General features: G+C 43.3%; 1 protein-coding gene and 1 long non-coding RNA gene across 2 annotated transcripts; both read right to left on the bottom strand.

The window, feature by feature from the left end:
• Nucleotides 1-3,245: 3,245 nt before the first annotated feature.
• LOC132213779 (uncharacterized) lies at nucleotides 3,246-6,613 on the bottom strand. Its single transcript, XR_009448062.1, has 3 exons — nucleotides 5,308-6,613; nucleotides 3,867-3,940; nucleotides 3,246-3,401 (listed from the first exon to the last, which is right to left on the bottom strand). It is a non-coding gene; the product is annotated as an uncharacterized LOC132213779 (long non-coding RNA).
• Nucleotides 6,614-9,303: 2,690 nt separating this feature from the next.
• On the bottom strand, nucleotides 9,304-10,452 carry MTLN (mitoregulin). Its single transcript, XM_059659162.1, has 2 exons — nucleotides 9,967-10,452; nucleotides 9,304-9,382 (listed from the first exon to the last, which is right to left on the bottom strand). Exon 1 carries the CDS (start codon nucleotides 10,242-10,244, stop codon nucleotides 10,074-10,076), a length of 171 nt encoding a protein of 56 aa, XP_059515145.1. The 5' UTR covers nucleotides 10,245-10,452; the 3' UTR covers nucleotides 9,304-9,382; nucleotides 9,967-10,073.
• Nucleotides 10,453-24,763: the final 14,311 nt, after the last annotated feature.

The raw sequence follows: 24,763 nt of genomic DNA, 5'->3' as shown, positions 1-24,763 counted from the left end.
CTTAGCATCACTGGGTGCAAGGAAGCCTGACCATGTCTTCGAAGGTTTCAGTAGAAATTATTTTTACTCTATCTCCCTCCAGCCAATTATTAATCACACATATGGGCTAAAGTACATTTTCAGACCTGCAAGTCTCAATGTGAATTTTTAACATGACTGTTTAGGCCCTATACTATAGGGCAGTGGTCGGCAAACTCATTAGTCAACAGAGCCAAATATCAACAGTACAACGATTGAAATTACTTTTGAGAGCCAAATTTTTTAAACTTAAACTATATAGGTAGGCACATTGTTATTAACTTAATTAGGGTACTCCTAAGGCTTAGGAAGAGCCACACTCAAGGGACCAAAGAGCCGCATGTGGCTCGAGAGCCGCAGTTTGCCGACAACAGATATAGGGGATCTTTTGATACACAGAGAAGACTATTTTATGGTTACTTGGGTTTAAAACTAATTATTTTATTAAAATAAAATTTAAAGACCTAGTTTTCCCTGGGGCTTAAAATTCAGCCTATAAATCTTACTCTATTTTAAATTCTAGCAAAACAAATACAATCACCTTCACATTCTTTCATTATTGTTTAACTTGACCTAAATTCTTTAAATAATCACTCCAACTAATAAATGTAGCTAATTAAGTTCCCTTAGATATTTTAAAATTCATACAAATTTAATTTTGCTTTTATGCACTTTGGATGCTTGACTTAAGTAAAATTTCTTTTTTAAGAATAATTCAAAATGGACACATATGTAATACCCTTTGTAATACTTTAAGCAATAAAAAAAAATAAATTAAAAAAAAAAAAGAAAGAATAATTCTTGTTGCCAAACCGGTTTGGCTCAGTGGATAGAGCGTCGGCCTGCGGACTGAGGGGTCCCAGGTTCGATTCCGGTCAAGGGCATGTGCATTGGTTGCGGGCACATCCCCAGTGGGAGGTGTGCAGGAGGCAGCTGGTCGATGTTTCTCTCTCATCAATGTTTCTAACTCTCTATCCCTCTCTCTTCCTCTCTGTAAAAAAATCAATAAAATATATATTTTTTAAAAAGAATAATTCTTTATTGTTGAAAATATAACATGTCCCCTTTTTGGCCCCCCTCCCCCCCTTTCCCTCCAGCCTGTCCCTGTCCCTCCATCCCAGGCCCTCACCACCCCATTGTCTGTGTCCATGGGCCATGCATATATGCATAAGGTAAAAGTTCTTCAAAAGATTATCATTTAAGCTAGTAGAAGGAACCTCACGTTCTTTTGAATGTTATAAACTCTGTAAATACCCCAAACACATAGATTATCTTTATTGTTGACACTATTACAGATGTCCCCCAAGATCCTCCCCTTTGCCTCCCTCCACCGAAAACCCACCCCTCCGGAAATTATCTTAATAATGTCCTAAACTTAATTCAAACTTATTACTATTCTAATATGATTTAGCTCATCATGACTATATAATTTTACACTCTATTTAATTTTAAACTCTCCCAGGGATTTTTTAAAAATCAAAACAAAACAAAACCTCTTATCCACCCAGAGAACAGTTTTCCCACCTTAAAGAAATTAGAATTGTTAATAGACAGAGATTTCTGACCAGGTCACAGACCTGGGCCTACACAGGCCAAGGACCTCCCACAATCCTGCTTCAGCCACCACGTTCACTCAGCAGTTTCTACAGTTGCTGTCACAACAGCAAGCCCACCACCTTCAGGTTTAGGGTGGTTTCTCCTAGGCCCAAGTGAGGCCACCATGTAATTCCTCCACTGGATTCAAACGGACCAAAGCCTGCTTCTGCGTGGCAACTTCAGCAACGTTCTTCCTCTTGCTTCACTGAACCCTGCGTTTCTCAGCAAACTTAGGTATTTTTATTGCCCCTTCAACTCTAATGTCTCATAGCAAAGTAATATTAGAGAAATTAACTAACTGAAAGGTTCGGAGTGGGCTGCGGTCGTGCACCTATGACATGAGGTCATAATGTATCAAAAAAGATTTATTCTGACCACCTGGGTGCAGGTGGGCTGAGACCTAGAAAGGCATCAGCGAAGAGAGCAGGGAGAGATAGGTTTTTATTAATTTTTGCTGGCTGCAAGCAGCTCTGCTGACATAAGGGTCTGGTCTGTCCTTGGTTCCTCCCATGCCAGGTGTCTTCTAGTTATCTGAGCTATGCTGTGCTCAAGGCTGCAAGCTTTCTGCAAAATATCTGCTAAACGCAGTAAGGTTTTCTTTGCCCCATTTTATTCTCTTTAACCCTTTCACTAATCACTGTGAACCTCAATTTTCTCATGGTATATTGTGAAAATTAAGAAAAGTTTTCACAGTGTGGACCACACTGCTTGGTACATACAGAGTACAAAATAAATTAAGTTATCTCTTTTGAACATTTGTTGTTGTTAATCCTCGCCAGAGGATATTTTTCCATTGATTTATTTTTTAATTTTTTTTATAAAGAGTGGAAGAGAGAGGGAAAGACAGAGAGAAACATCGATGTGAGAGAAACACATCCATTGGTTGCCTCCTACACAAGCCCTGACCAGGGCCTGGGCCAGGGAGGAGCCTGCAATCAAGGTACCTGCCCTTGACCGGAATTGAACCCGGAACCCTTTGGTCTGCAGGCCAACACTCTATCCACTGAGCCAAACCAGCTAGGGCTGAACATTTCTAATTCTCAGTTTAATCTTATCATTCCAGTATTTAGACCTGGTAGATATAGGTAATTGCAAGAAAGATTTTAAATACATTTTCAAAAATTTCATTCATTGTTACCATTCAATATTATTTTTCATTATTAGTTTTTTTTTCAAATTTTAAAGGTAATATGAAATGTGGATATCTTTTAAATTTAACAAATGACTTCTGATTTGCAGAAAAAAGATGACCTTCCAGAGCTTGGGGAAGTGAATATATGTTTAAGAATGCAATTACATTTTCCACATAATGGAGTCATCTAACTGTGTATCCAAATGAAGCTAAAGGATTTCCACATGATTTATCTAAGGGTATTGGAGTTTGTATTATATCAGTGATGGTGAACCTTTTGAGCTCGGCGTGTCAGCATTTTGACAAACCCTAACTTAACTCTGGTGCCGTGTCACATATAGAAATTTTTTGATATTTGCAACCATGGTAAAACAAAGATTTATATTTTTGATATTTATTTTATATATTTAAATGCCATTTAACAAAGAAAAATCAACCAAAAAAATGAGTTCGTGTGTCACCTCTGACACGTGTGTCATAGGTTCGCCATCACTGTCTTATATCAATTTTCTTATAGTTATTATTTTCTAACAATTTGCTAATTATTTCTGGTCAAACTTCGCTTTGAGTAAATGAAAATCTCTTTTTATGCTGTGGCATATATGGAACAGCAATTAAGAGAAATGGTTGCAGAAAATTCAGCCTTATTTTTTTTCTGAAAGAAAACATTTGAGAAGGCAAATTAATTATTTTAGTTCTGTTTTAAAGAAATTAAAAATGAGATCTTTAAAACTATTTTAAGATTTAAAAGAATAAATACATCCTAGCCTATATTTTAATAGCTTCATTTTTTATTAATCTTGGTTTTATTTGTTTTGCTATTTAAAAATAATGGAGTATATATTTGTATTTTCTTTGAGATCTTGTTGAAGGATATGTGGAAGCTAGAGTATAGCAAATTTATGAATCACTTTAGGATTATTCCTCAGCTACAACGTGCTTATAAAGTTTATAAGAATAAATCCAACTGGGTTTAGAAATTAAAAAAAATTAAAAAAAGGAAATTGTACTAATAAAAAAAAAAGGAAAGAAATAATGCCTCAGTTTCAATGCTATAAACACAGCTCATTGCAATGCACGTACAGTTCTTGGGCAGCTTATAACATTGAGTATGCTTTACCTTTGGTAAATATATCGCCTTTTACTGGCTTGTAGAGCTCCTTTCAATCGACACTCAGAAAGCAAACTATCAACCTATAATAAATGGAGATGTTAAAATGTCATATTTATTCTTAAACATCATGTAACCCTAGGGAAAAAAATTTTATCTTTTCCTCAATATTTTATGATTGATACATACAATAAAGTGGAAAGAATTTTATAGTGAACAACCCACTAGCTAGATTCTACCATTAACATTTTACTATACTTATTTGATCCATCTATTCATTAGTCTGCCTTATTTTTTTATGTATTTCAAAATAAACTGCATCCTAGCCAGTTTGGCTCAATGGATAGAGCATCAGCCTGTGAACTGAAGGATCCCAGGCTTGATTCTGGTCAAGGGCACGTATATCGGTTGCAGGCTCCTCCCTGGCCGGGGTCCTGGTCAGGGGCGTGCAGGAGGCAACCAATCGATGTGTTTCTCTCACATTGATATTTCTCTCTGACTTTTCCTCTCTCTTCCACTCTCCAAAAATCAATGGAAAAATATCCTCGGGTGAGGATTAAAAAATCTATATAATAAAAGCCTAATATGCAAATCGACTGAACGGCAGATTGACTGGTCACTATGACGCGCACTGACCACCATGGGGCAGATGCTCAACACAGGAGCTGCCCCCAACCCGCAGGCCCCAGGCCAGCCAAGGCGGGTGCTAGCAGGGGGCCCCTGATCTCCCCACCAGTCACCTGCAGAGGGAGGCCACCGGTGGTGGCAGTGGGGGGCGGGACTGGCACCAGGCCAGCCAAGGTGGGTGCCAGCGGGAGCCCCCGGATTGACCCACCCGCTGCCCCACAGATCGGCCCTGATCGCCGGCCAGGCCTTGGTACCCTACCTTTGCACAAATTTTGTGCACCAGGCCTCTAGTAAGTAAATAAAAATAAACTGCAGCCCTGGCCGGTTTAGCTCAATGGATGGAGCCTCAGCCTCTGAACTGAGGGGTCCCAGGTTTGAGTCTGGTCAAGGGCATGTACCTTGGTTGCAGGCACATCCCTAGTAGGGGGCGTGCAGGAGGCAGCCAATCAATGATTCTCTTTCATCACTGATGTTTCTCTTTCCTCCCTTCCTCTCTGAAATCAATTAATATATATATATATATATATATATATATATATATATATATATATATATATATTAAAAAGAGTGACACTGTGATGAACGTTTTTACACATTAATATCTGGCCCAACTTTTTGATTATTATGTGTGATAAATTCCTGGAAATGTAATCATCCAGCCCAGGAGCCTGAATATTTGCTACATCCTGTCAAACTGTCTCCAGAAAGGCTGCCCCCTGTACTTCGGAGCAGTGCTATCCGGTGTCTGTTTCATCACACCCTCCCCAGTACTGAATACTGATTTTTTAAATGCTCCAGGTATCTTTCCTTTGCAATTCATTACCTTTGAAGTGAACGTTTCTCATATATATTAGTTACTTTATTTCTTCTTTAGTTCAAGGTCTTTGGTGGAGATATTCTTTGATTAATCCTATTTCATTTGCGTTCACGGGAAGCAAAGGCAGCTTCCATGGAGGAAGGCTGCGGGAAAGGGGACTGGAGAGTGGAGAGTGGTGCTGGGCCAGATGTGGTTGGCAATGGCTCCTGTTAAAAGATTAGATTCAAAGGTGAGGGGGTTCAGGGAGGTGTCAGGCTCGGAGACTGAAATATTAGGGTGAGGGCAGGCACAGAATCAAAGGTCACCGTTTGGGAGGTTGGGCCCCTGGGGTCTGGCGGGGAGGATGAGGGTCAGACCCGGGTTTGGTGGGGGGAGCGGTCTAGCTGGGAAGGCCCCTGGGTCCGGGCGGCTCCCGGGATTCAGGGCCCCGCGCTCGCCGCCAGCGCCGGGGCCCCGCACTGTCCAGGCCCCGCGTCAGCAGGTCGGACCTGCAGCTTCAGCTCCCGCCGCGCTGCAGGGGCTGCAGGGAGGCGCGTGGCCGCCCAGCCTGCACCTCCTCGCCTCCGAGCGGGCGAGCGGCCCCTCTAGGTGACGTCACCGGGTGACGCCATCACCGGGCGCTGGTCGCACAGCCTGATGCTGCCCGGGCTGGGGGAGACTTTCTGGAGGAGGTCCTGTCCCCTACCCCGCCACCGCAGGTCGGAGCCCTCAGCCCCGCCACGTGGTCGTCTGTAACCGGCACCCAGAGGCGGGGGTGGCGGTTGGGGGTTCCCACGTCGTTGGAAAACGCACGTCCACGGGTCCCACGGTCTCAGTGTTGCCACGTGACTGCAGGGCCCGAGTGTTATGCCACTACTTTCTGATGCCAGTTTTGCTAAACCAACCTGATACCATGTGAGCACCTTAAACTCTTAACCGCAAGGACAGCTTTCCTCTGCGCCCTCCGGGACCCCCAGTTCTGTTGCCTCCGCTCCTTGCAAAGGGCAGTTTCTAGTTCTTGGCCACGTGGGGTGTGGCTGACTTTTCATTCTAGGTTTGCGCGTGGCCATCCTGAATTCTGTGAGGATGGGGACTCTGTTCTACAGCAAGCCTGTGAGCGAGTAATCATCCCCATTTTACATCTACTCTCAGACTGCAGTGACATTTCCCCAAGTGGGACTGGATCCTATAAACCAATCCCCGCGCTCCACTACACTGAACAAGAATGAGGATCGGAGCTCAGCTTTCACACGAGAAGCCGCTAGGCTCCTTCAGAACCACACACAGTGATGCCACTGGCCCAGTGGCCATGGTGTTCGTGTACTTTTTTTCTTCAAGTATAATTTAAAGTGGCAACAAGCGCCCACCTCAGTTTTCACACTGAACACTCCCCCACGTCACTCCCCCACATTAGGATTCAGAACATGACAAGCACCCCAGCAGTCTCTCCTCTAGGCCAGTGGTTCTCCACCTTGGCTGCACATTAGAATCACCTGGGAATCTTTTTAAAATCCTGATTTTACCTCTTACAAGGGCCTCATGAGGGTCAGAAATCAGGCCCAGAAATCAGGATTTTAAAAAGATTCCCAGGTGATTCTAATGTGCAGCCAAGGTTGAGAACCACTGCTCTAGGCCCCACCCAGTCCACCCCCCTCACACCAAAAGTAAACATGACCCCAATTGCTCACAAAACCTGGCTTTGCCTTTTGAACTATGCGATGGGATGATGCATTGTGCCCTGGCAGCATGTCGGGCTTTTCCCTCAACATGTTGGTGAGATGCACCTGTATCGCTGTGTATAGTTGTAGTTTGTGATGGACTCAGACTCATTCCTTGTGCTGTTGCTGGACAGTGGGCAGTTTCCAGGTTAGGGCTACTACAACCTAGTGCTACTATTTACATATGTACATAGTGGGAACACATGTGCTCAATGCTGGCCACACGGCATGTTATATGTTCGGGTTTAGTAGATACTGCCTGTTTTCCCACACTTGTCCTGATTTATTCGCTACCAGCAGGGTATGGGTTTTTGTTCATGTCCTGGTCAACAGTGGGTACCATCTGCTTTTTGCAGCTCATGTCATTATTTTAAATTAATTTCTCCAGTATGGCTCATAATACTTAAGTTCGCTTGAATAGCAGGACATAAGTATTTCCATTAAAATGTTTGTCATCAATGAGAAAGTGGTAAATGCTATATTTTAAAATGGATTACTAAATCACTACTTCTAAGTGATCTTGTAAGAGGTAAGCAAAAAGAAAAAATAATTACACTGACAATCCACTTATGAAATCCTTATTTTAAATGTCTATAAATAAATTAGGAAAAATTTTTCTGTATCTGATTTACAGGGATGTATATATATATATATATATATTGATTTCAGAGAGAGAGGGAGAGAGAATCATTGATCAGCTGCCTTCTGCACGCCCCACACTGGGGATGGAGCTGGCAGCCTGGGCATGTGCCCTGACCGGAAATCGAACCGTGACCTCCAGGTTCATAGGTCGACGCTCAACCACTGAGCCATGCTGGCTGGGCAAGGGATGTGCTTATTTTAAATGGAAATGAATAAAATTTAACTCTATGTTGAAGGAAAAAATACCCCCCCTATATATATGTGTAAGTATGAGCAGTGAGAAGGATGAAAAAAGTATATTACACTTGTTCACCTCAGGTAGAAATATGACTTCAATTTTACATATTTTTGTTCCATATTCAGAATTACAAGCTTTTATTCCTGTGAGTCCTGGAACAGCATCATCATCGAAATTACTAGGGGGGAGGGGTGGAGCGGTTGCTGAAACATGTATTTCCATGAGTGAACAGTTTGTTATTTCCAAGGTATGTGACTGGCATCATAACCTATCTCCCAACCTTTCCATTGCCAATTTTGCTACCATGGAAAAAGTCACATCTCCACGTGAGACAATGTTTTTGGGGAAAAACCAACACACATTTATGTAGGGCAAGGGGTAGATGGCTAGGGGAGAAATGGTGACAGAACCAATGTCAAAGGGAATTGCCCACCACAGAGCTGGGGACACAGGGCCAGTGTGAAGAGGCAGGAAGCAGAAAACGAGAGAACGATTAGGAGTGGCATGGGGTGGCTGAAACCACATAAGCACCTGGATAGGACTTGGGGGGTGAGCAGCACATGCCCTGAGGTGAGACAGGAGAGGGAGATGAGTGTGTCAGGGGGCTCCATGTAAGTACACTGTAATGGGAAACGCCAGGAAGCACCACGTGCCTTAAGAAACCTGTCCTGTCTCAAAGAGCCTGAGCTCTGGAGCCTCTCAGTGACTTGGAATGAGCAATGGCGATGAGGATACTTCAGCAACCTGCAGCCCAGATGGGACAGAGCTCCCAGCACCTGCATGCCAGTCCCTGAGTGCTGCATTCACAGAATGAACATAAGGTTGGAACTAACAAAGCATAACGGCTCCAGTGAGATGGATAAACTAAAGCTTTCTGTGGAAACAACTTTTCTGAATTTCCTGGTGTTAACCTGGAGCTGCTATTAAATTGGCTAAGACAAAAAATTAATCTTTAGAGGGACAAGCAAGGGCAGTGTTCTAGAAAACACCTCTTGCAAATCCACAATAACCAGGGACTTGGTTCCTCACTCTTGATTTTTACATATAGTTTGGATTTATCACTAAGTTCTCTCTATTCAAGAGGGTTTCTCCTTCACATGCACATTCCATGCTCCTGAAAGTGCCAATGTCTTATATACAGCACTCTTACCCCAGTTATTTCTACACAGCCTCTTGCTTTTCTCATCAGGTTCAGTAAAAAAACCAACCAAACAAACAAAAAAACTGACCAAAAGGACTCATAACCATGCCCAGGCCAACTCTGCTTTGCAGTTGTACCCAGGAACTAGCATAGATTCCTTAAGAAACAAGGTATCTGCTTAAAAATGCTAATAGATCAGTTTTGAGCGTGCAGATCTCTTGATACAGTGAACTGCAGGGCAGGCAAGATACCCCTTGTCCTTTTAATTTAATGAAAGTTTCAAAGATGTTTAACATTTTATTTTAAAAATAAAATTGATTCATAAAGTGTAAGGACAGATGATTTCTATCCATCTTCGACAAGCTGTTGGGAACAGAAAGAGAAAAAAAGAGAGAGAAATAATCATTAACTTCAACTTATCCTACTGTAGAGCTAAACCATGAACTACAAGACCTGGTGTTACAGGTAAGAAAACGGACACCCCGGCGCCTGCACAGCCCCGATGAAAAGCCAGGACTAGATCAAGGCTCCTGACTTCCAGGCCCTTCCCCTTTCCACTCTGCCAGGCTGCGGATCACCCAGGGACTCAGACTGGAGAGTGCAAAACACGGATGCAAGGACTACGGTGCTAACAAGGGCATTGCTGAAAAAACTGATGAGAGGGGGAAGGGTGGCAGGGACACCTCGGTCCACTCTTTCTTTTTTCCTTTCGCTTTCCGCAGTATTTACACTTTAAGTTGAATGCAGCGACATTGCACGTGGTAAGTAACTCACAGCAAACACAGGCAATGAACTGAGCTAAGACACCAGAGCAAGTTACTGGGGAAAACAAAGCTCCCTCCTCTTTCTGGCATCCGTGGGAGCAAGCCACCTCCTGTGAGCCGCCCCAGACCCCCGCCCGCTCCCAAGTCTCCCGTAGACTTGGAGCCGCTGTAGGCACTGCTCACCGGCACTGGGCTCTGCGGAGGAGCCTGGCTCAGGCTGGAGGCCCCGCGCGGGCAAGGCGAAGGGGCGCGCGGCGAGGGGGCGCGCGGGAGCGGCGGGGCCCGCGGGCTCAGGCCAGGTCCAGTTTCTTCTGCATCACCGCCAGCTTGTCCTGCAGCCTCCGCTTCCTCCAGTCCAGGTAGCGCCTCCGCAGCCGGTTCGCCTGCCAGCCCACGAGCACCCCGGAGGCGAAGGCCAGCAGCACGGACAGCTGCAGCTTCCTCTCGGACACGTCCGCCATCGCGGCCGCCGGCGCGCGGAAGGGCCTACGGCGCGGGACGGGGACCAGGGCGCGCGGCCCCGGGGGCGGAGGAGGCGAGCCCGGCGCCGCCTGCTGCGCGGTGGCGGACCTGCAGCGCCTGCACCGCGAGCCTGGGACAGATCTGACTTGCTGGGATGTCCTGTGATCACTAAAACTCCTCACCGGACTGCAGGTTCTCCTGGCGCTGGAGGAAGTAAGCGGGCCTGCTGGGGAAGCTCCAATAGCAAGCGCTGATCTCGGCGCGGGGAACGGCGGCAGCCCCAGCCAACAGCTGGAGCCTCTGTCCTGCCACCCAGGGCCCTCAGCCTGAGTAAGCAGATTCTTCCCCAGCCCGGCCTCCGGGGGAGAGTCCAGCCTGGACTCTTCCCAGTAGCCTTGTGAGACCCTAATGGAGGACTCTCGTGCCTGGACTCTTGACCCCTGAGCGTTCTGGTAATCTGTTACACAGCCATAGAAAACTGATCCAGGGTGGGGGAGGATGAAAAGGGTAAAGGGGTCAAATATATGGTGATGGGAAATAAAGCTTTTGAACTCTAGTCACAATATAACTAGACTGTTATATTGTAAATCAGAAGGTGCCTTAATCAATAAGCCAAATTTATTTGGAGTCTTTTTCATTTTGCTAGCGCTAGCGGACCCACAGGAAATATCGCTTCTCAAATCCTGGGGCCCAATATGGTGGAAGTCTTCCTTACTTATACTTTTTTCAGCTCTTTGTCTTCCAAATTTGGAATGAGACTTCCGGACCTTCTGAGAAAGAAGGCCTGTGTGCTGGGACAGGGCCGTGAGACCGTATCTCAAGGCCTGGCCTGGTGCCAGCGCTGACAGCTCTGTCTGGGGCATATTTTATGGCGTCTCTGGAGTGGGAGTAGTCTTATTTTTCCCTGTTATTTAAGCAAGCAAATGTTTACGGAAGCCCGAATAGCAGGGTTAAAATTTTAAACAGCAGTTTTTATCTAAGATGGATGCTTCAAGACTACCGGTGGTGAGCACACAGTGCAATAGACAGATGATGTATTGCAGAACTGCATACTTGAAGCTTATATAATGTTATGTGGACAAAAATTGGGGCCACATACTAAACCTGACATGCTCAGTGGAGGCCTGCATGGTGGGTCTTACAGATTCAGAGACCAAAAGTAACCACATACTATGGTCTGAACTTAAAATCCCTAACTGAAAGTGAGTCATGGGGGTTAGTCTCATCCTAGACCTATTGTCTTTTGCATCTAAGATAACATCTGTGGAATATCAGGGAAACTCCCTTTTTTCAGACCCCTCAGGGGACAACCTTCTACCTGGGCACAGGCCACAGAACCCTGCATTATTATCTGCTCCCTGCATACTATCTGTGCTGTAAATGTTAACTATCCTGCACCCTCCAATGTAAAAAAAAAAAAGGTATGGTCCTAGCCGATTTGGCTCAGTGGATAGAGCATTGGCCGGCAGACAGAAGGGTCCCAGGTTTGATTCTGGTCAAGGGTACATGCCTGGGTTGCGGTCTTGATCCCTGGTGGGGGCATGCAGGAGGCAGTGAATCAATGATTCTCACTCATAATTGATGTTTCTATCTTTCTCTCCCTCTCCCTTCCTCTCTGAAATCAATAAAAATATTTTTAAAAAAGAAAAAGAAAAGTGTCTTTCTGTCTTGCTCTTTATCCAATCTGAGATTTCCTGCTTTGCTTTCTCCTGCCTCCCTAATCTACCACCAATGAATTTCATGTAATACCCCTCTTACAATTCCTTCTTTGATTTGTATAAAATAAACTGCAAAACGGCCATTCGTTGGAGCATTTTCTCAATCCGTTGAGATTTTGCTTCCCAGCAATTGTCATCAGTTTGGCTCTGCATACATAAAGGAGCCACATGCTAGCCTGACTAACCCAGGAAAGGCCTGCGTGGTGGCCTTGCAAACTCTAGAGACCTAAAGTAACCACAAGGTGTGAGATGACACATCCCGCGTGGCTTAGGGTTTGGGAGCTGGAGAAGGGCCATGGGCAAATGACAAGATGAGACAAGAAATAATAATTTGGAAATTGGGGGCCAGGCGGAGTCCAATGCTAGGAGAAGGACCTCACTGGTGCCCAGGCCCTGCCAACCTTTTATTCAATTTTGGATACACATATTGCCCTTAGGCAGGCAATTCTGGTAACAGGCAGACTATTTTAAAGGTCAGTAAATATTAGTAAAGATCTACTTTGAGACTATTTGGTCAGGAAATTGCTTGAGCCACCATTGTCTCGATTAAACAATCGGTGCATAGCTTTGGCCCTTGCCAGAGCTCAATGTTCACCAGCATTCTGGGCTCCTTGTTCACACTTTTCTGATAGTGACAATGGATAGCTTCCAACAACAAGGGATGGTCTGAAATTAAAACTTTTTAACTAAAAGTAGTTTATGGCAGGTAGTCATGTCCTACGCTAGATTCTTCCCTGACAAAAGTCGATCTTTACCTTAACTAAGCCTGTCTGTTGTCTCCTGCATCTATGATAACATATCACTGGACTCTCTGGATAACTTGTAACTTCCCTTTTTCCAGACTCCTCAGGGCACAACCAATGCACCAGGGCTCCAGGATGAAGACTACAGATTCCCTCGCTGTTACTGTTTTCTTGTTCATTGTTGGCTGTTAACTATCCTGTACCCACCTATGTGAGAGAAGTATATGTCTATCATTTTACTTTTTATCCAATCCCAGAGATTCCCCACCCCTTTTGCTTTCTCCCCCTCCCTAATCTATCACCAATGGATTTCATGTAATCCTCCTTTGAATCTAATGTATAAAAATAGATGAAAAACTGCCACTCTCTGGAGCACTATCTCAATATGTTGAGATTCTGCTTCCTGGCAATTGTTGACAGTTTAGCTCAAATAAACTCACAAAATTCTTTACAGGTTTGAATGTTTTCTTATGTTAACAGCTCAAATAAAATTCATAAAAATTCTCTACAGGTTTGAAAGTTCTTACATTGACATTATTAATCAATGTCACCCCAATAAACTTAAATAAATAAATAGAAAGAAAGAAAAAGAACTCAGCCATGAAAGGGAGACTATAGGTGGAGCCTGAACTCTTCATTGGGGGCCTGACAAGCCTCTCTATGGACATCTATTTGCATACTTGAGACAAAACCTGACTTAGTAGGGAGATGCTAAAGACAGATTGGGTCCAAAGGGGAATGGGGGTGGAAGGTGGTCGAAGACTATAAAAGGGGGGCAAATGGTGATGGAAGGAGACCTGACTTGGGGTGGTGAACACACAGTACAATATACAGATGATGCATTATAGAAGTTACACCTGTAACCCATATAATTTTATTAAACAATGTCACCCCAATAAAAGGGTAATATGCAATATATTGAAAAGATTATACACCATGATCAAGTGGGATTTGTTCTGGGAATGAAAGGTTTTTATAATATCTGCAAGCCAATAAATGTGATACAACATATAACCAACATAAAGAATAAAAATTACAAGATCATATCAGTAGATGCAGACAAAGCAGTGGAGAAAAATCCAGCGCCCATTTATGATAAAAACTCTCAACAAAGTGGGAAGAGAGGGGTCATACCGCAACATAATAAAGGCCACCTGTGACAAACACACAGCCAACATCATACTCAATGGGCAAAAGCCTAAAGCATTTCCCTTAAGATCGAGAACCGGATAGGGATGTCCGCGTTCACCACTCATATTCAACACAGCACTGGAAGCCATAGTCACAACAATTAGAAAATAAGAATAAATAAAAAGCATCGGATTGGAAAGGAAGAAGTATAACTGTCATTATTTACAGATGACACAATATAGGGAACCCAAAAGATTCCACCAAAACATGACTAGACCTGATAAATGAATTCAGTTCAGTAGCAGGATATAAAATAAATATCCACCAAGCAGTTGCATTTTCATACAGCAATAGTGAACTACGAAAACAATCTCATTTACAATTACAGAAAAAATAAAATACCTAAAAAGAATTTAAACAAGGCTGTAAAAGACCAGTACTCAGAAAATTATAAGACACTGAAGAAGGGAATTGAAGTCCTGGCTGCTGTGGGTCAGTGGTTAGAGCGCTATACTGCACACCTAGGGTCATGGGTTTGATTCCTCGGTAAGGGCACGTACCTGAGCTGCAGCTTCAATCCTAGACTGGGTCAGGGTGCATCCTGGAGGCAACCGATTGATGTGCCTCTCTCATGTCTGTTCCTCTCTCTCTCTCTCTCTCTCTTTCTCTCTCTCTCTCTCTCTCTTTCCTTCTCCCCCCCACTCATTCTCCCTCCCTTCCTCCCTCCCAGTTTCTCTGAAAAAGCAATGGAAAAAATATTCTCGGGTGAGCATTAACAAAGAGAAACCAATCCCGAATAGCTGCAGCAATCCTGAAAAAGAACAAAGTAGGTGGGATCTCAATACCAGATATCAAGATGTATTACAAAGCCACTGTTCTCAAAACTGCCTGGTACTGGCACAAGAATAGGCATATAGATCAATGGAATAGAATAGAGAGCCCAGAAATCGGCCCGAACCAATATGCTCAATTAATATTTGACAAAGGAGGCAAGAACATACAATGGAGCCAAGATAGTCTCTTCAATAAATGGTGTTGGGAAAATTGGACAGATATATGCAAGAAAATGACACTAGACCACCAACTTACACCATACACAAAAATAAACTCAAAATGGATAAAGGACTTAAATGTGCGACAGGAAACCATAAAAATTCTAGAAGAATCCAAAGGCAACAAAATCTCAGACATATGCCGAAGCAATTTCTTCACTGATACAGCTCCTAGGGCACTTGAAACTAAAGAAAAAATGAACAAATGGGACTACATCAAAATAAAAAGCTTCTGCACAGCAAAAGAAACCATCAACAAAACAACGAGAAAACCCACTGTGTGGGAAAACATATTTGCCAATGACATATCTGATAAGGGCCTAATCTCCAAAATTTATAGGGAACTCATACAACTTAACAAAAGGAAGATAAACAATCCAATCAAAAAATGGGCAAAGGCCAAAACCGGTTTGGCTCAGTGGATAGAGCGTCGGCTTGCGGACTGAAAGGTCCCAGGTTCGATTCCGGTCAAGGGCATGTACCTGGGTTGCGGGCACATCCCCAGTGGGAGATGTGCAGGAGGCAGCTGATTGATGTTTCTCTCTCATCGATGTTTCTAACTCTCTATCTCTCTCCCTTCCTCTCTCTGTAAAAAATCAATAAAATATATTTAAAAAAAAAAAAATGGGCAAAGGACCTAAATAGACACCTTTCAAAAGAGGACATTCAGAAAGCCAAGAGACATATGAAAACATGCTCAAAGTCACTAATCATCCGAGAGATGCAAATCAAAACAGCAATGAGGTACCACCTCACACCTGTCAGACTGGCTATCATCAACAAATCAACAAACGACAAGTGCTGGAGAGGATGTGGAGAAAAAGGAACACTTGTGCACTGCTGGTGGGAATGCAGACTGGTGCAGCCACTATGGAAGACAGTATGGAGTTTCCTTAAAAAACTGAAAATGGAACTCCCATTTGACCCTGTGATCCCACTTCTAGGAATATATCCCAAGAAACCAGAAACACCAATCAGAAAGGATATATGCACCCCTATGTTCATAGCAGCACAATTCACCATAGCTAAGATCTGGAAACAGCCTAAGTGCCCATCAGTAGATGAATGGATTAGAAAACTATGGTACATCTACACGATGGAATACTATGCTGCTGTAAAAAGGAAGGAACTCTTACCATTTGCAACATCATGGATGGAACTGGAGAGCATTATGCTAAGTGAAATAAGCCAGTCAATAAAGGAAAAGTACCACATGATCTCACTCATTCATGGACAATAGAGACCATTATAAACTTTTGAACAATAATAGATACAGAGGCAGAGCTGCCTCAAACAGATTGTCAAACTGCAGCGGGAAGGCCGTGGATGGTTGGGGGGCAGGAGGTAGGGGGGTAAGAGATAAACCAAAGGACTTGTATGCATGCATATAAGCATAACCAATGGACATAAGACACTGGGTGGTAGGGGAGGCTAGGGGACTGTCTAGGGCAGGGGGATAAAATGGATACATATGTAATACCCTTTGTAATATTTTAAGCAATAAAAAAAAATAATAAAATAAAATAAAATAAAACAAAAAAATCCAAACAACAACAACAACAACAAAAAAACCAAAGAGAAACCAAAAAAAAAAAAAAAAAATGGAAAATGAAGAAAATACAAATAAGTGGAAATTCATGGATAGGAAGAATTAACATCATTAAAATGTCTACACTGCCCAAAGCGATCTATGGATCAACACAATTCCTATCAAGATACCAATGGCATATTTCAAAGAACTACAACAAATAGCCCAGTAGTTTATATGGAACCACAAAAAAACAAAAACAACGTGCCAAATTGTTACAGCAATCTTGAGAGAAAGAAGAACCAAGTTGGAGGCATCACACTACCCAATATCAAACTATAGTAGTAACAATAGCATGGTACAGGCATAAAAACAGACGTTCATATAAATGGAAAAGAATAAAAAGCCCAGAAATAAACCCACGCATTTATGGTCAATTAATATTTCATGAAGGCTGCAAGAACATACAATGGGTAACAATAGTTAATTCAATAAATTATGTTGGGAAAATTGGACAGATACATGCAAAAAAAAATGAAACTAGACCACCTTCTTATACTATACACGAGAATAAACTCAGAATGCAGTAAACAGTTAGATATTAGATTCCAAAACATAGGCAGTAAAATCTCGGGCATTTCTTGTAGCAATATTTTTTCTGATATATCTCCTCAGGCAAGGGAAATAAAAGAAAAAATAAAGAAACGGGACTACATCAAACTAAAAATTTTTGCACAAAAAAGGAAACCATCAACAAAATTCAAAGATAACCCACTGAATAGGAGAACATATTTGCCCATACATCTGCTAAAGGCTTAATAGCCTTAATTTTTAAAGAACTTATGAAGCTCAACACCAAAAACACAAGCAATCCAATTAAAAAATGGGCAAAGGACCTGAATAGACACTTCTCTAAACAGGACATTCAGATGGCCAATAGACAGCACTAATCATCAGAGAAATGCAAATTAAAAACACAATTGAGATATCACCTCATGCCTGTCAGAATGGCTATCATCAATAAATCAATAAACAACAAGTATTGGAGAAGATGTGGAGAAAAGAGAACCCTTGTATACTGCTGGTGGGAATGCATTTGGTGCAGCCACTGTGGAAAATAGTATGGAGTCACATAAAAAAATTAAAAATGGAATTTCCTTATGACACAGCGATTCCACTTCTGGGAATATATTTCAAGAAAGCAGAGACACTATCTCACTCATTTCTGGATAATAAAGACCATTATAAACTATGAACAAAAATAGATACAGAGGCAGAGCTGCCTCGAACAGACTGTCAAACTACAGCAGGAAGGCCGGGGAGGGCGGGAGGGCAGGAGGGGGGTGGGTAAGAGATCAACCGAAGGACTTGTATGCATGCATATAAGCATAACCAATGGACATAAGACACTGGGGGGCAGGGGAGGCCAGGGGATTGTCAAGGGCGGGGGAAAATAAAAGGAGACATATGTAATACTCTTTGTAATACTTTAAGCAATAATAATAATAAAAAAGAAAACAGAGACACTGATTTGAAAGAATATATGTACCCCTATATTCACTGCAGCGTTATTTACAATAGCCAAGATTTGGAAGCAGCCTAAGTGCCCATCAATAGATGAGTGAGTAAAAATGGTTTGGTACATTGACACAATGGAATACTAGTCGACTGTAAAAAGGAAGGAAATTATACCATTTGTGACAGCTTGGATGGACCTGGAGTGTACTATGGTAAGTGAAATAAGCCAGTCAGAGAAAGACTAATACCATATGATTTCACTTATATGTGGAATCTAATGAATAAAATAAATTAACAACAAAATAGAAACAGACATATAGCTAGAGAACAGACTGACAGCTGTCAGAGGGAAGGGGGTTGTAGGGCTGGGTGAAAGGTGAGAGGATTAAACAAAGAACAAAAACAACTCATAACAGTATGGAGTTTCCTCAAAAAAATTAAAAATGGAACTCCCATTTAACCCAGTAATCCCACTTCTAGGAATATATCCCAAGAAATCAGAAACACCAATCAGAAAGGACCTATGCACCCCTATGTTCATAGCAGCACAATTTACAATAGCTAAGATTTGGAAACAGCCTAAGTGCCCATCAGTAGAGTGGATTAAAAAGCTGTGGTACATCTACACAATGTAATAACACACTGCTATAAAAAAGAAGGAATTCTTACCATTCGCAACAGCATGGATGGACCTGGAGAGCATTACGCTAAGCGAAATAAGCCAGTTGGAGAAAGATAAATAACACATGATCTCACTCATTTGTGGAATATAATCAACAATATAAATTGATGAACAAAAATAGAGCCAGAGCCAGAGAAGCATTGAACAGACTGTCAAACTTCAGAGGGAAGGCAGGGGAGGGGGCGTTAAAGATCAACCAAAGGACTTGTATGCATGCATATAAGCCTAACCAATGGACACAGACACTAGGTGTGTGAGGGCATGTGCTGGGGGTGGGGGTGGCTGGGGAGAGGTCAAGGGGGAAAACGGAGACATATGTAATACTATATGTAATACTTTAAACAATAAAGAATTAAAAAAATCTAAGAGTGAAAAACAAACAAACAAATAAACAAAAAACAACAGTTCATAGACACAGGCATCACTATAGTGATTACCAGAGGGAAAAGGTGTGGGAAAGGTACAAGAGGGCATAAGGGGATAAATGGTGATGGAAGGAGATTTGACTTGGGGTGGTGAACACACTATACAATATACAGGTGATATGTTATAGAATTGTTCATCTGAAACCTCCGCGATTTTATTGACCAATGTCACCCCAATAGATTCAATTGAAAAAAAAGAAAAAGAAGAAGGACATTGTGACACATGCTACAACCTGGATGGACCTTGCAGACATGCCCAGTGCAAAAGCCACTCACAAGAAGATTACTATGCGATCTCACTCACATGAGGTCTCTAGGGCCATCACAGGCAGAGGCGGAAGGTAGGATAGAGGGTGGGCGGGGGGAGGGTTGTGGGATGGGGAGTTGTCCTTTAGTGGGGACAGATTTTCAGTCAGAGAGATGGGAAGGGTGATGGGAGATGATGGGGGTGATGGCTGCACAACAGTATGAATGTCCCCAACACCACTGCACTGTGCACTGACACAATTAAAATGGTAAATTTCACAGTATATATTTACTGTATGAAAAGAAAAAGGAAAAGAAGGCCAGGTCTTAAAACAGAACGTGGTGGGACGCGCTCAGGCTACGTGAATTCCCACTCTCAGGAGGCTCTGGACACTCAGTGATGAGCAGAGCCTGGGTGTGAGTTCCGGTGAGCAGCGCTGGACAAGCCTCGGTTCCCTCCTGTCGACCCCACAGGCCTATTGAGAGAGCAAGGGATGCTGCGTGGGGAGTCGCCATTGTGTGTGCGGGTGCGGAGGGGTGCACACCCAGGCCGGCCGAGCCGCCCGCCTGATGCACAGCTGCCTGCAGCTGAGGATGGAACCCTGCACCGCAACCCCACCGCCAGCCCGCGGAGCCCCCTGAAGGAGCCACTGAGAGGGGCCAACGGGGCTTCAATGGGGGCCGGTGCCAATGTTTACATTAATAAAGATTTTAATCCCAAATAACTGATTCCATGTGATAACTGTGCTACCACAGAAAACTGGAGAATTTACTTTCTAAAGTGCTGCCTCACAGGGCTGTGTTGTGATGTGTCCACCACGGGACACGTGTTAGGAGCGGACGGCATCCTTGTCCAAGGCTGTCCAGGTCTCGCGGTGACTTTAACTTCATCTGAAGAGGAGACCACAGGTCTACATTTAAGGCCTTGAGGTTACAATGAAAGAACTCCCTTCCCAGGGCGTGCACATTCATATACACCCATTCACAACCACTCATACACAGTGACATTCACAGTCACACACACACACAGTTACACACACATGCACACACGTACTCACCTTCATACACGCTTATGCACACATTCACATATTCAGTCACACATTCATACATTCACACACACATCGACACAATCATTCAAACACATTGACACACACAGTCACACACACAGGCACATATACACCTTCAGACTTGCTTAGACACACTCTCACAGTCACACACTCATTCATACACACACACACCCACACACACGTGGGCAGGAATGAGAGAGAGAAGTGGGGAAGTCTCTGCTCCTCCAGGAGCTCAGAATAACTGAGGATCTGCAGCGGGAGAGGCCAGGACTTCCTGACAGAGTTCACTGTACGTGAGGCATGTGGAGAGCAAGGCTCCTGTAACAGCTCAGGAAAGCCGTCCACTCCTCTGAGGTTGCTGCCTCCGCCCCCTCTGCCAGATCCCTACTCCACGCATTGGTCACTCTGTGAGTGACACCGCTGCAGGGCTGTGGGCGTAGGACCGGCCAGACAAAATGACCTCAAATTAAAAGACAAATAATCTCCGCCCTCACAGATGTGTCTTGGAAGTCAGCCCACCGCTGACTACACACAGGTCTCACTCAGGAACATTTTAATCTTATTAGAAATGTCACCTTTTAGATACCGGAAACCTACAATTATTTTGACAGTAATGTAATTTTTTTAAAAATACAGAATTCTTAAAGTTGATTTTTAAATGAACACTAAAGTATTGTAGACTTTCTAATTTAAAAAAATTTATTTTAGGAAATAAAATAAGAAAGTTATTCTAGTATATAAAACTGGACAAACTATGAAATTGGATTCAAACGTAAGATCCAATATCTAATTTAAGAAACAGTGTAACCTTAAAAATATAGCACGATAGAATGTAAGAATTGCGGTTTTGACTTTGAAGAGAAATTTAACTTAAATTACTCCATTAGAAATTTCAATTTTGTAACATCTTAGATGGATGTTAGTTGAACCCAATGTGCTAATCATTTTACAACATACATAAATCAAACCATCATCTGTCTGCCTTAAAATTAGACAGTGGAGTATGTCAATTACTTCTCAACAAAACTGGAAAAAATAAAGAGTGCCTTAAGAAATGGAAAAGAAGTGTGTTAGATGTAGAAAAATGCATACACCATAACTAAAAGGAAACAAATCAGGATACACACATAATAAATGTATCACCTGAAAACTTCAGGCATTTGTACATCTCCATTCACAAACGACAAAAGGAAATACTTAGAAATGCTGACAGTGGTTAACCTTGGATGGTGGAGAGAAGTGGTTTCTTTTACTGTATACTATTCTACTAAGGACCTTGTATTATGTTGATAATGAGAAAAAAAATCTTCTGAAAATACCATTTAAGTAACTGTTTTTATAGGTGTAAAATGCACTTTGTATCCATGTCCAGTGACCATCCATCCACTTACCTTTGAGAAACTTAAAAAGTGCTTTGAGTTGTGAAATGTCCTGGGTCGGTGCTTTAAAACGCATTATTGCACCCAAACAGCTTCCTGGTGAGAGCCCTGGGCTTTGGAGAGGCCGGGTCTGTTTGGAAAAGTAATGGGGCAGGGGCTGGGGGTGGGGCAGGGGCAGGGCAGCGGCTGGGGAGGGTAAGAAACCCTGAAGAGAGGCCCCTGGGCAGGATGCCTCAGGTCCACAGCTCAGGCTGTATTGGAAGAATTCCTCACTGGAAGGCTGATGTCTACAGTAAAGGTTCAGATTTGATAACCTTTACACATGAGCCACAGCAAATTTTCTTTAAAAACTGTTTTTGCCATTGTTATCACAAAATCATGCTGTCTAGACCCATAAGAGGAGCATATTTGCACATAAAAAACATTTTTAAAGGATTAAGGTGTCCTAAGTCACAGCTCTATGGTTCTTCCTCAACTGGATCTACAGAGGCTGACAGGAAAGGTAGGAAGTGCCCTGGGCCTGGATTCTCATTTTGTCTCTGCTATTAATTAGGAATTTCACTTAACCTTTCTGGCTCTCCTAGCTGCATCTATAGATGAGGGTAAAATTAATTAAGGTTTCTACAAACTCTTAAAACAATAATTCTAGGCTCAGATTTCTACGATCTTCCCAAATGTCTCCTTTCCCTCATTCTCAGCAGTAATAAACTTTTCCTTGGATTAACCTTTGTGGTTTCAACACTTCACAAAAATGTAAACAAACTTTTATACTACTCCTCATCTCAAAAATACACAAATGTCTATGAAACTTATCCTATAACATTTTGGTAGACTCTATTAAACATTTTTTTAGTAACTGTCCTAGTCTGGCCCCTGCTAGGGACTGGCAGGTTCACCGCCCGCCCCCCCCCCCCCCCCCCCCCCCGCTTCCTGGGTGGCATGGAGGGAGGCCGCCCAGGCGGGTGAGCAGGTGGGCACTCGCCGTGAGGACAGTGAGGAAGGTGGGCTTGTCCCAGAACTGCAGCCCCAGGACATCAGCTCCATCTCCACCTCCCAGAAGAGGGAGCGGAACCAGCTCACAGGCCAGAGATGAGCGCCAGCATGGTGATGGCGGGGACAGGGCAGACGCTCTGGTGGCAGTGGCGGCTTCCACAGGAGCGAGCCTTGACCCGCAAGGGCTCCTCTGCCCGCGACACTGGCTGATGGGGGCGGGCTCAGCTGCGGGAACCAGGAAGCCGGGTGGGTCACAGGCCTCGCCCGACCCCCCAGGCTTGTCCCCTCCGCAGCAGGGGTGCACCTGGCGTGATTGGGGAGGCCTGCTGGAGGTGCATTTGCCGCTGCAGCGCCACCTGGTGGGGACTTTGCGCAGTACCATTTGTGTGTGTGTGGGGGGACGGGCGTTCCTCTCCCCTGTGCTCCTTTCTACCAGGCCCTCCTTCTTCCCTCATTAGTGTTGGTTATTTCATTCTTTCCACCATTTGTTTATTAACAGTCCACCCCCTGCAGGAAAACGTCAAGACAGGGCACTTCTGCATTTGGGCCAACTCAGTGACAAGAGCCAGAATTTTTCATTACATCACTGGTTCGCCCATCATCATGGAACATCAGAGCTTTTGACTTTTGACTTTATTTTATTAAATATTTTACATTAAGAGGTATATTATTTCCATGTAAAATATGTTATTAATTTATCCTGTTATAGTTTGTAGATATTTAGTCATACCAACACATGCCTTCTGTAGATTACTTGCATGAATAAATAATGAACCCAAGTTCTAATTCTGACCATATCTCCTTATCAGTAACAATGGGCAAGGGCTGATTTTATCACCATGAGTCCATTGACCATATGTGTTAACATATTACGGTTTTCTAGTTTTTTCTACTCGTAAATCTTACAGCCAGAGATGCAGATAATAGGAGAAGCATGTTCACTAATTACACATGAAACTGACATATTAGGCTTTCTGAGGTACTAACATTCTGAGCCTAGATGGCATTTGTTCACATTATAGGGATGACTCTGTCCCTGTCCTCGTCTTCACCTGAAGGATGCGTCTTTGTCTGGATGCAGGGACCTCACTCAGATGAGATCCTTTGTCCCAGCTCCAATTTTCAGTCCTGACTAAGCAGGCGGCAGAGACCAGAAGCTCCCACAGTGGGAGAATGAAGCTGGCAGGAGTGAATATTGCTGAGCTTCGGGCTCTTAGGCAGCTTGTGACAATATTGGAGAGCCACCAGGTGTCGCAAGACAGGCGAAGGGAAGGAATGTGGGGAAATACTGGGGAAGGATTAGCGGGCGTCATAAGAGGGGAATGAGAACATTAATAGAAGAGAAGGAGGGAAATCCTGGGGAGTCAGTATATGATAGATTTACATGGAAGGAGGAAAAGGGGAGATAAAATCTAGGGGAACTGACAGATGTTATAAAGGAGAGCATGTCATTTTATTATCTATATACCAGGTGTCAGCAAATTATGGTGGGTGGGTGAAATCTGGCCCTTTATCTGACCCATGAGATAAGAATAATTTTATTAATTTTTTAAAATTAGAAAATAATCAAAAGAATATTTTGCAATACATATAATATGAAATTAAAATGTCAGCGTCCATAATTAAAGTTTGAGTAGAACACAGACATGTACCTTCATTTATATGTTGTCTTTAGCTACTTTCATGCTACAATGGCAGAGTTGAGTAGCTATGGCTGTGATGATATTGTTTATAGGGCCCAAACTATTTACAATAAAACCCTTTATAGAAGAAGTTTACCCTAGCCGGTTTGGCTCAGTGGATAGAGCATCAGCCTGCGGACCAAAGGGTCCTGTGTTCCATTCCAGTCAAGGGCACTTACCTTGGTTGCAGGCTCCTCCCCGGCCCGGACCCTGGTCAGGGCATGTGCAGGAGGCAACCAATAATGTGTTTCTCTCATATCGATATTTCTCTCTGTCTTTCCCTCTCTCTTCCACTCTCTCTAAAAATCAATGAAAAAGTATCCTAGCGTGAGGGTTAAAAACAGCTTACTGACC

Source organism: Myotis daubentonii, chromosome 12, assembly GCF_963259705.1.
Source record: "Myotis daubentonii chromosome 12, mMyoDau2.1, whole genome shotgun sequence".
In the NCBI taxonomy this organism is placed as follows: domain Eukaryota; kingdom Metazoa; phylum Chordata; class Mammalia; order Chiroptera; family Vespertilionidae; genus Myotis; species Myotis daubentonii.
The sequence above is the reverse complement of the archived record's forward strand: the minus strand, read 5'-3'. Positions and strand labels throughout refer to the sequence as shown.

What these genes read in the sequence shown, in the direction of transcription:
- MTLN (XM_059659162.1), bottom strand. Translation starts at nt 10,244, where the DNA reads ATGGCGGACGTGTCCGAGAGGAAGCTGCAGCTGTCCGTGCTGCTGGCC.